The following is an 11,855-nucleotide window of genomic DNA, read 5'->3' as shown; positions in this document are numbered from 1 at the left end:
GCTTTTGGCCCTGAGCCCTTGTTCCCTCCTTCCGTGGCTCTCACACCTCAAAAGGCTGAGGTGTCCTGGGGCTTTGGCCCTCCCCTCTTCTCCCTCGACACTCTCTTGCTGGATGAACTCATCTTGGCCTTGGCTTTCAATACCATCTATATACTGGAGGCTCCCACGTTTCTATGACCTCTGCCTTGAAGCCCAGACTTCCCCATCCAGCTTCCTATTCCACAGCCTCACTTGGTGCCTAATGGGCTTCTCAAAACCCGTCTATTTAAGCAGAACCTGTATTGCCCCCTGCTCCTCCACCCATCTCTCCCAGCCCTGTAAATGGCACTGCATCTTCTTGGTTGCTCAGCCCCCAGACCTGGAATCTATCTTCCTGCTTCTCTTTCCTTTGTACCCATACCTCTCAGCAAGTCCTGCCAGCCCAGCCCCCAAACAGAGGCAACTCTAGCCACTTCTCACCACCTCCACTCTGAAGTGCGAGCCCAACCACCCTCCTCTCTCACCTGGATGATTGCAACAGCGCCTAACTCATCTCCCCGCTCCTTCTCCACCCCCAGCCAGTGTGATCTTCTCACTGGGCAAATCAAATCACAGCAGCACTTGATAAAACCCTCTAAAACCTTCCCATTGCACTTAGAACAAAGCCCAGGCTCCTTTCCACGTCCTTTTTGCTCACTCAATATTTATTCTGTGTTTCTTACTTTCTGATTGAATCTTTGTTTTTATTTGTAGCAGCGTAGAACCTGGGTAAATGTCTATATATATATTCCAGCCTCCTTTATCTCTACAGATGGCCAATGAAATAAAAGCAGGGTTGTTGAGTGGGGCTTCTGAAATTCTCCTTTCATGGGGGCTGGCTCAGCTAGAAAGATGCAAAGCTTTGCCTTCCATGCTTTCTTCCTTTCTACTGCTTGACATGGAGATGTGATGGATGGTGTTCCAGCAGCCATTTTGTGATTATGAAGCAAACTTAATGATGGAAACTTCATAAGAAAGATAGAAGGAGCATGATCCCCTACGACCATGTAGCCATCATACCAGGCTTGGAATTCCTAATTCTGAACTTCTTCTATGTGAGAAATATCTTGAGCTAGACACTGATTGAGGCCAAATGTAATCCAGAGGAGTAGAATTTGCAAAGTTTAATGTGATCTGGCCTCTACCTCTCCTGTTTCCTTCAATCATTCTATTCTTGCTTTTCTCTGTTCCAACCACACTGGCTTTCTTTCTGTTCCTTGAACATTCTAAGTTTAGTCCCATCTTGGAATCCTTCCCCAGATCTCTGTGACTGCCTCTTATCTTTTGAAATGACCTCTTCAGAGAGGCCTTTCCTGACTTAGATACCCCCCTGACCAGTCTGCTTCCCATTAACCTTGTGGTTTTTTTGGTGGTATGGGGATACAAATCCTTGACCTTGGTGTTATCAGCACCATGCTCTAACCAACTGAGCTACCAGCAGCCCACGATTAACCTCCTTTTAAAAAATTCGTGGACTTTTCTTTCACTCCTTGAAATTATTTACTTTAAAAAACATGTTTACTGTCTATGTTCCCCCTTAGATTGTAAGTTACATGATGACAGATTTTGACTGTCTTGTTCACTGCTATATGTCCTGGGCCTGGCATATGATAGGTACTTAATAAGTATTTGTTAAATGAATGCGTAGAATATGATGAATTTTCAGAATTTCTGAAAAAAATTTGTCTTGGGGGTGGCCGTACATCACAGACCTTTCCCATTGAAAAGTATTTGAAAATACTTCAGCAAACACCCATGGCTCACCCATGACCTGCTGGACCTAGTGACAGCAGGAGGGATGTGAAGACAGCACAGGTCCTTGTCCTCGGGGAGCTCACAGTCTAGCAGGCAAGACAGAATCAAGCTCATCCAGACAGTAAAGTATCGCAGGGTACACTGGAGCTCTGTGCAGGCCACTAGGAGTAGGTTCTCTGGTTTTGATGGAGGCAAGAGCTGATTAGGAGAAGCTTTGGGGAGGCAGTGATGCTTGTGTGAAGTTTGGATGGAGTGTTTTCCTGGCAGACAACGTTCAGGGGAAGACACTGCAGGCTGAGCAAATAGCAGAAGTAGAGATGTGAGGGCTGGCTGGTTAGCTCAGTTGGTTAGAGTGTGGTGCTGATAACGGCAAAGTGCAGGGTTTGATCCTTGTACTGGTCAGCTGCCACCCCCCACCCCCCAAACAGTGAGGTATGTAGTGTGACCTGGTTTGTTCAGGGCGTCCTAGTTTTACCACATCCTGGGAAACCCTTCATCCTTGGCAAGCCAGGATGATTGGTCATCTTAGAGATTTAGGGCCTGGTGGGGTCACTAGAAGTAACTGTCAGTGGCTGGAGGAGAGAAACTGAGTGAGTGAGTTGCTGAGAGTGAGGAAGGGGATTCCTCATCGAAAGCTGGAGGCAGCAGGGGGCAAGATGGAAAGCCTCCTGGCAGCATAAGGGTTGTGAGCTTTCCCTTGACAGTGGAGAAGCACTGAAATAGATTGCAAGATAGGAGTGAAGTAGTAAAAAATAACTACGCATTAACTGAAGAACGATTCCTCCTACTGTAGCATACACGGAGCTGCAGCTCAGCAGCCTGCATGCTTCCTGTGGCAGGCTCGGCTGTCACCGCTTTGTCTCCAAAAGCAGCACACCTTATGCCCCACCTCAGACTGGGGATGGGCACCTGCTTAAGAAAATGGTCCCCATGTTCTTCTGGCTCTTGCGTCGCCTTTCCAGAGGCGAGCTGTCCACTGAGTCCTGGGGTTCTGGGGTTGATGCTCATGGGCAGTTCTGAGGAGAGTCACTGGCTTCTTCTCAGCTGCCCCTTGGGGACCTTTTGTGGAGAAGAGGGCTGCCTCCGTCTGCTTATCCCGTCTCATCCTGCAGGCTCGTCTTTCCTCATGTTTCCACAGAAAGTTGTCTCAAGGGCTTTGGGAAATGTGTTCTTTCTGTGGCTGTGGGGACACAGGAAAAGCACGTGTGCCTCGGCAAGCCCACAGCTTTCCAGCCCACGGGGCCCAGGGGTTGGGGCTGGTGGCCACACTGAGAATGGTAAGGACATATCCCTAATGTCAGCTGTTCCCGGGGGGAAACATGGCCCTGATGCCAGCCACATGCCATTCCTCATCCAACCAATCACAGACTCCTATGAAGTCTAACTTCTAAGTCTCTCCTGAAGTCATTAGTAAATATATAGAAACAGCCTTAATATTGAGTTTCCCTTGCTCTTAATCTTATTGGCAAAAGCGTCCTGAGACTGGTCATTGTGTTCCTGTATTTTGGGGCCTCAGTCATATATCTGTACATGCATACATGTACATACGCCCACCCACCCCAACATATGCACCCCAATACATATACCCCCAAACACACCACACACAACACATATGCCTCAAGACATACATACCCTAACACACACACCACATTGTATCCCCCAATACACACATCCCAACACCCCCCCCAACACCCCCCTTCAAAACACACATATACCATCCGGTCCTTTGAATTCGGTCCCTGCATTGACCTTCTTGGTCCACCACCATCCCCTGTGTCTCACTCGCAGGCCTTACTTCAGTCTGGGTCCCACTTCCACCTCTCGGTCTCAGACGCCCTAGCAGTATTTCTCCCCGTGTTGGGGACCTCCCCACATAGTCTGCTTGTCTCTACTTCTGAGTGTCAGCCCTCGCTTGCCCTTCACTTTTGGGGGCTTCCTTGCCCCGGTCAGTTTCTTAATTCAGAGATCATCTGCCTCCTGCCACCTGACCCCACCTCCGCCCCTGATTGCCAACTGCAGCCCCCTCTCCTGGGCCTCTTTCGGGGACCACCTGTTGCACTTGATGTCTTTGGCCAACCCCTGTTCCTGTGACCCCTCTGGCTGTGGGACACCACCCTGTCCTGGTTGCCCTTCCACCTCCCTGACTGCCCCTTTTCTTCTTTTTCCTTCTGCTCCCTGACATGGTGCCCATCCCACCTCAACTTTACGTCTCCTTGAATCAGCATTAGGTTTGGCTACCTACAGCACAAAACCTCAAATAATGATGGCTTAGCCTCTCAAGGTTTTCTTCTTTCATGTAAGAGAAGAGCAGAGGAAGCAGCTCAGGGCTGGTGTGGTGACCTTGCCAAGTCACCACAACCCCACTTGGGTCTTTAGGAGTCTGTTGTCTGGAAGGCCCTGGCCAGACAACCCTCCCTGACCCTGACCAGCTCAGCCCCACCTCCTCCGGGGTAACTCCAATGCTCAGCACCCTCCCAGGAAGCTCTCCCCAAGTCTTCCCTCCATCCCCTGTAAACACCGCAGCACTAGGGCCTCTCCTGCTCACTGATCCTCATGTACGGCCTTCAGTGGCCCAGTGCTTGCTGCAAGGGGCCCTCCCTGCTATTTGATGTAAGGCAGGACAGGGCCACAGCCCTGTCATTGCCTGGTATGGTGCTCTGTTCCTACTAGTTCTTTGTACAAATGTAGAACAAGAGAACATTTTTTGAACAATAGGTGGAGGCATCAGGGAGGGCTGGAGACCATGCAAAGGGTCCCTGCACCCAGAATATGCCCTTGCGGCTGGAGAAGGTTATCCTCAATAATTACAGGGTGAATGCGTGTGTCTGAGAGTGTGCACTGATTTAACTCCTAGAGGACCTGTGGTTAGCTGAGCTCAGGTACATTACAGTTTGACAACATTGTTTACAGATCCACACACTGTCCTAAAGGGATTTTATAATAAAGGATGCGGTACCTTCTTTTGACTGGTGGTAGTATCAGTGGAATGTTTCAGCACCTGTACCCCTGATGAAAACCAAGGCATTAGCAGGTTCTTCTCCTTTTCATTAAGTTTCTTGCTCTGTGCTGTTATTTCTGGATCATTAGGAAGTTGTGGGGGTATGAGGAGCATTAGGCACTCTAAGGCATTAGCAGGTTCTTCTCCTTTTCATTAAGTTTCTTGCTCTGTGCTGTTATTTCTGGATCAGTAGGAAGTTGTGGGGGTATGAGGAGCATTAGGCACTCTAATGGACAAGAATGTCAACTGAAAGTTTAACTTTTTGTGAATCCTCATCCTAAAGATGCTTGTTGATCTATCTAATCTATCTTTACATCTTTCTTCTCCTTCTTCTTTTTAAAGAGGTGTATGAAAGCAAATCCTCCAATCCCTGACTTGAGATTAGTTTTCAGGAAAAATCTCTGGGTAGACGGGCCCCACTGGCAGGTGGAGCCCCGAGGACTCCCAAGCCCTGGTAGCTTGGGCTCTGCTCACAGTTCTAGTGGCAGCACCAATGCAGACTGACTCTGGGAATCTTTTACCAACTTAGCGAGTGCACAATAGGTGTTTGTCCTTCAATAGGCCAGAACTAAAACACTTTACCCCCTTCACAGTGGGGTCTCCTAATTAGATATAAATACATTTATCCATCAAGCAAAAATCTGATCCTTCCCTTTTCATTCATTTTTTTCCCCTCCAGCATTTCAACCCATAATCTAATGTATGGGAAAGGGAAGGCCCTGAAAGAGTTGAATGTACTCGGGCCCAAGGAGGTGTGTGAGGAATGCCTCCTTTCTCAGATTAGCACCTGACTCGGGGGCCTGGGGCCCAGGGCTGGGGACTAAGTGGGAAGGCAAGGAAGGGAGCGTGAACAAGTGTGTCCAGCCCAAGAGGGGAAGGGCTGAAAATCAACACAGCTGTATGAGCCAATCAATAGGTCTGGGCTGGGGTGGAGATTAAGCTGGTAATGGCTCTGGGTTTTTCCTCCTTCTATAACCACAGTGGTTCCCCCTGCAGAGTTCCCTTCAATGGCAAAACGGAGACCATTTTACTGACTGCGAAAATTCAATTAGACTCTTAGGAAGGGGAGAAACTGTGTAAAGCCCAACATGATGATAGTTTTCTCTTTGAGCCGCTTTACCATGGTAGCTTCACAGGTGTTGAGTTACATGCACATGGAGTACTCGTGGGTAGCTGGGGGCAGGAGTTAGTGTTGAACACTGGGAATAGAGGTCCTCAGCTTTCATATACATAAGTGGAATAGCCAGTTTATTGATTTTATTTAAAAAGCAAAAAAGATGGTTTGTCAGTATACAAGGGCAATATCCTTGGTCTCTGTGTTGTCCCCGTCACCCATCAGAACCTAAGAAGTACTATCTTGGGTCACTGTGCATATTTCTTTGCTGGTGGTTCACTGGACAGGCAGGTCACTTCTTGTCCTCCAAGGACTAGATTGCAAAGGTCAACTTTAAAGTTTAAGAACCGCTGAGGATTGAGGAAAGCTATTAAACGGGAGTTTGGTACTTGCACCAAAGTGGGTGACTAGTGACCAGTCTCAGAGTGCTTTTGCCAATAAGATGAAGGGCAAGACACCTTTTGAGTTTGGAGACCCAAAGCAAAATACTTAGAAATGCTCCACCTTTCCTGTGTTAATTGCAAAATACCTGGCTCACTGGGTTCTTGGCCCCACATCGGAATCTGGGAGCTGTCTATAGGAACTCTCATGGCAGAAACACAGGACGGGGAATCCTCAACTCTTCTTGGTCAGCCCTTCCATCTTCCGTAAGCTGCCCAGTCCGGGTGTTCTGATGGAAGGAGTCCTATCCTTCCCCTTCCTCCCTTTTGATCCTCCCTGACACCCTCTTGCCTCTGGCCCTCATCTCCCCAATAGGCTGGGCCTCTCAGCCACTACTGTGCTGCCAATGTTCTCCTGAAGCATCCCTGCAAGGGGTCACAAGCCGTCTTGGCCTTACCATCCCTTTCTGGGCTGATGAGGCACCTCTGCCCCTCCCCGAGCCTAGCTATGAGGTACGTGCCATGGTTCCTCACCTAGATCCTACTGTCATGTGGTTCCTCATGTGGACCCCTGTCCTTGACCACCTTCCCTCTCTTATGTTCACCTGGAATCTACCTGGAAAATGCCTCTCCTGCTTCACGGCTCAATTCATTTTGTCTTTTTTCATGACCGGTAACGGGATTGCAAACCTCGGTGTTGCACCCGCACCGCGCTCAACCAGTGAGCGGACCGGTCTCTATATGGGATCCGAACCCTCGGCGGGAGCACTGCCGCGCTCCCAAGCGCCGCACTCTACCGAGTGCACCACCGGGCCAGCCCTCACGGCTCAATTCAAATCCTACCTCCTATGAGACTCCTGGCAGAATTAGGTGCCTGGCCCTTCTGCTTTTTCTCTGTTATCTCCCTGAGCCATTCAGGTTCCTGGATTGGTCTCCCCAATAGACTGGGGTGGCGGGGGCAGTGAGAGACTATGCCTTATGTATTGTTGTGCCCCCAGAAGCTGGTTCAGCATATCTACTGAATGAATGGGAAGGAATTCTGTGCTAGGAATAGTTTATGATTAGCAATTTGAAGTGGGCCACTAACCAACTGCTGTATTTAGTGCCTCTATTTTTTTTCTAGAAAATATACCAACTTGGACAGCCATCCCCATAGGACCTGCTGTTGAAATATTTCCTGAGTGTTCAAAACATGTTAAATTCTACTCTCACCAGCCTCCGGTGCCCCCGCCCCGCTTTGCTAGGTGAAGTGGAGGAGAGGCCTTTCAAGCTAGCTCCTTCTCGGCTCCTTGGTCTTACTGAGAATGGGGCCCAGGATAAAATGATTTGTATGGTTTTTGCTAATAAACCATACATTTCAGGAGTTCAGGAGCTGAGGAAGTCAGCTCAAAATTAACACAGTGGATGACAAGTCCTATAACATGGTTTGAGGTCAAATCCTGTTTAGGAAATAGAATGGGTCATGAGAAGGTGTGAAGTGCCTGGGTGAGCATGTTCATGCCTGGGGGGAGGAGATCTGGCCTGCAGGCTGACTAGGACTCAGGGACTGTGTTGAGTCACAGGCCTAATGCTGACCTACAGGGTCTTAGGCAAGCTACAGGTGGGCACCTGAGCTCCTTCATCCATTCCATGTGATGAACCTACATCAGTTCATAAGCACTCACTGAGTCAGGACCTGTGTAGGGCACTGGGCAGCCACAGATGAAGAGGACAGAAGGTCCCTGGAGCTCATGAGTTGCCAGAGATGACAGATGACAGGCATCCTCGCTGAGGCCACAGTGGGATTGAAGGGTATAGACAGCGCTGGGGCCCTTGTGACGTGGGAGCTGTCCAGTTGCCCTGATAAGAAACATGAGGCTGTCTTATCAAAATAACCCTCCCATGCCTGCTCTCTCATCAAGGACTTGACTCTGACCCCAAAGGCATGTGGTGGCCTTGGGGCATTCTGCAGCATTTCATGTTGGTGTCTGAGCTTTTATAAAACTAAGCTTGGTCCCTTGCCACTTGGGGGCACCCTTGGCTGGATCCTTGTTCCAGTACTGGAGGTAGTTGTCCATCTCCTTTGTCTTGGGCTGCTGGTTGGGCAGGACGCTGCGTTGTGCCTGGTAGGTACCTCCTTCCATGCAGATGTTAAGTTGTTCTGGAGAGGTGTGATGCATAATGGCGATGTTTGCCAACAGCAGCTTCTCTGCCAGTGGTGGGAAACTGAATGTCAGGTTCATGAGGCCAATTCTGCCAAAGGCCTTTCCCTAGCCAAGGACCCCAATGCTCACTGATGTGAAGGCATTCTCTTTACCCTCATATCCTGTAGGGGCTGGGTGGCCATGAAGTGCACCTGTTCTCAATGCTTTTTGCAAATGAGCCATATAGCTCGCTTTTGTGGTTTGCCTTAGCACTTTTGGATATTTTCATCATCTCCAAATGGATACTTAGCGATGAGTTATGCAAAAAAACCCCTGGTGCAACAGCAAGTGCCCTGAGCTCCCTGGAGGATCTCCTGTGTCCCTGAATCCATAGAGCAACCATGTTTTCTTCCTGCTTCCTCCATTGGGCCAGAGTTCCTTGAGGGTGGCAAGGAGCCAGCATCCTGTGTGGGGTGGCCTGGTCCTGCACCCCATGTGGAGAGCGTTGGTTAAAGCATTGATGTGCATTACTGTATTCAAAACTGACAGGCGCAGTCACATCCCTGGCAACATTTAAGGCTGAGGGCATCAGTATAAGAACTGAGCCCAACGCTAAATGAGGCTTTGAAGCAACAGGAACAGGTCCTTGCCCCTCAGGAGGGGATGGGGAGGCCCCCCCTAAAGCACAAGGTGATCTGAAAGAACTCAATTTACACCCTTGGCTCCTATGGGCTGGGGGATCAGCAGAGGGCGGGATAATCCCAGCTTCTCGAGCAGATGGTTTCTGACTACCGCTTGACCCAGTTCCCTCCCAACAGATGACCAGCAGCGGGGCTGACAGCTCTTCCATCAGGGGAGCAAAGTGTGGACCCTCCTCCCTATCTCCTCTCCCCTCCTCCTATCAGCAAGGACATGGTGGCTTTTGCCTCTCCCTGGTGCCAGGTCAATGGGCAGGATGCTGCACTTTCCTGCAGGCTGGGAGCCCTCACCCACACTCCCGCCCTTCCTCAGCCCTGTCCAGCCCAGGGGGACTGACAATAAGAAGGTCTGTAGATGGGCAGCCCAGGACTGCTCCTGCCAGGGCTTGTGCAGGGGAATAGGGGGTGATAAATCCTTCACTGGCTTAATGACTTCTCTCATTCATTCAATCAATCTATCATTCCTTCAATAAGCTCTCCCTGATCATCTGTCAGATCTGGCACAGACAGGACCCAGGAGGTTTGGTCTGTGCCCAGGAGACAGGTGAGGAGATAACAGCCAGGCACTGGGCTGAGGGGCTTAATCAAGCTAATAACTATTCAGGACACAAAAGGGTCAGGGAGGGCTCCACCAAGGAGGAGAGATTGCGCTAGATCATAAAGATTGAAAATGAGTTTGCCAAGTAGTTGGTGGCTAGGGGTGATGGAGAGCCAGAGGGCCAGAGCACGTGTGCCTGGTGGGAAGATGCAAGCAAAACCAGTGAGGTGGGCCCCGCCTGGCTCAGGGGCATGGGCTGCAGTGCAGGTGCTGGCGCAGCCTGCTCAGGGGGCAGAAGCACCTCACTCCTGCGCAGGGACTTCAGGCTCCCGGACAGGGCAAGAGGTGGAAAAACCCGATGGCAGCAGCAGAGAATTGGGCTCCTGAGCAGGTCCTAAGGAGGCAGAGGCTGCCATCTCGGGGATCCTCCTGGGCCCCTGCTTCTGACTTCGGTTTGGCAAACTCAGACCAGCCCGTTTTGCCCCGCGGCTTCGGGTCGGTTCCTCCGATTGGGAGGGAGGGGGCGCTCGGCCTCCAGTCTTGCGGGCCACGGCTGCGCTCCCGGCCGCGGCCGAGCACCAGGGCGGTAGGGCTGGCCCGAGAGGTTCGCGATGGGAGGCGGGGCAGGACCCTCTGCTGGAGGCCATGCTCCGCCTCCGCCGTCCCCTGTTCCCCAATATCTCTGGGAAAGCCAGGATGACCTCCCATCCCGCTTCTGCGTCGCAGTCACGCCTGTCGCGGGGCTCGGCCACGGGGGGTGCGAGTCCCGGCGAGCTAGGGAAGGGGGCGGGGCCGTGTTCCTGACCCCGGGCGCTGCTCCCTGTGGGCATTGTCGTGCTGCCCCAGACCCAGACGCGGGCGTGAGGAGGGACAGAAAAAACGAATCGCACTTGGTGTTCTGATGGGGCTGGGAGTCCGGTTTTCACTGACAAGAGTGTCTTGTCGGGCGGCCCAAGAACGGTGGCCCTGGAACCTTCCTTTATCGGGTTCTGTGAGGAGCTCGGCCCAGCTGCCTCATTTGGGCCTCCCAACCAGCCCGTGTGATAAGGTTACTGCTCCCCGTCCTCTTTCCAGATGGAGACCAGGGAAGGTGAAGGCTCTATCCAGCCTCACTCCTACAAAGCTGGCAGTGGCTGAGCCCCGACTGGAAGCCGCCTTTGACTGAGGCCAAGCTTTGCCAGTTGGTGCGCGGGTGCCGGAGACCCCCCCCCAGTCCGGCAAGCCCCGGGGTTCGGAGGCCTCCGGGCCGCGAGGCTGGGTCCTCATACAATCCCTGCCCGCGGCGTCCGAGGCCGCGCCGCCACCTCCTCGCCAGGCCGGCCCGTGAGGGGGCGCCCCAGGAGGGCCGGGGGCGGCGGCAGCGGGGGTCGCCTCTTCTGGTCCGGGAGAGCATTGGCTGGGACAGGGGCAGGACCTGCGCGGCCGCGGGAAGGGGTCAGCGGGCGGGGGCGAGAGCGTGAATCCTGCACCTGGAGCCTGACGGTGCCGTCAGCCGCCCAGTTGGGCGAGGGTCCGGGGCGCCCACGTGGTGGGAAAGTTTGGAGGCAGCAAAAGTGGCCCGGCACTGCCAGGAGGGACGGCGGGGGAGGGGGCCGGGCCGACTCGCCCCTCCTTCTCGCTGAGGCAGAGAGGAAAAAAGCGGAGGGAAGCAGGGGTGGGCGGGGGGAGCGGGCTGCACCGACCTGAACAGATTCCGCCTCCCCCTCCCTCCCCCACCCCCCGGGAAGCCCGAGCGGGGAGGCGCGGACCGTCTCCTCCCGCACGACCAGGACGACACTCACCCCCACCCCCCTTTTCCGCCAACGTTATCTCAGCGCTCGCGCACATACGGAGATTGTGCGGCTCTTTTTCCCCTTGGGAGAAAAAACGGGGCGAGTAAAAGAAGAGAGGGCAAAGAGAAGAACTCCTTCTCTGCGTGCTCTGCACTCTGTGCCGAGGCCGGGCGCGGGGACGCAGCCGCCACCCGCCGTTCTCTCCCGGCCCTGCGGCGTGTGCCAGTGTGCGAGCGAGGGCACCCGCCCCCGGGGACGCCGCGAGACTTTTAGGCGCTCGAGCCGACACTGCCGCGGCCGCTGCAGGCAGAAGACACAGGGGCGAGAAGGGCCCTACCTCCGCCTCGCCGTCCTCGCCCGGCGCCCCGCGCCCGGCCGGCCCGCGCCGGCAGGCCGAGGGAGGGAGGAAGCAGCAAGGAGGCGGGCGGAGCAGAGGCCCTGGCGGAGCGCACAGCGGCT

General features: G+C 53.0%; 1 protein-coding gene across 1 annotated transcript in view; it reads left to right on the top strand.

The window, feature by feature from the left end:
* The first annotated feature begins 5,892 nt into the window (after nt 1-5,892).
* INHBB (inhibin, beta B) overlaps nt 5,893-11,855 on the top strand; it is a 12,375-nt gene continuing 6,412 nt past the window's right edge. The window contains exons 1-3 of the mRNA XM_008586945.1: nt 5,893-5,940; nt 6,642-6,778; nt 7,627-7,645. Coding sequence (XP_008585167.1) covers nt 5,893-5,940; nt 6,642-6,778; nt 7,627-7,645 — 204 coding nt within the window. The remainder of the gene's footprint in view (nt 5,941-6,641; nt 6,779-7,626; nt 7,646-11,855) is intronic.

The sequence above is a fragment of the Galeopterus variegatus genome, unplaced genomic scaffold, assembly GCF_000696425.1.
Source record: "Galeopterus variegatus unplaced genomic scaffold, G_variegatus-3.0.2 Scaffold4182, whole genome shotgun sequence".
Classification (NCBI taxonomy): Eukaryota; Metazoa; Chordata; class Mammalia; order Dermoptera; family Cynocephalidae; genus Galeopterus; species Galeopterus variegatus.
The sequence above is the reverse complement of the archived record's forward strand: the minus strand, read 5'-3'. Positions and strand labels throughout refer to the sequence as shown.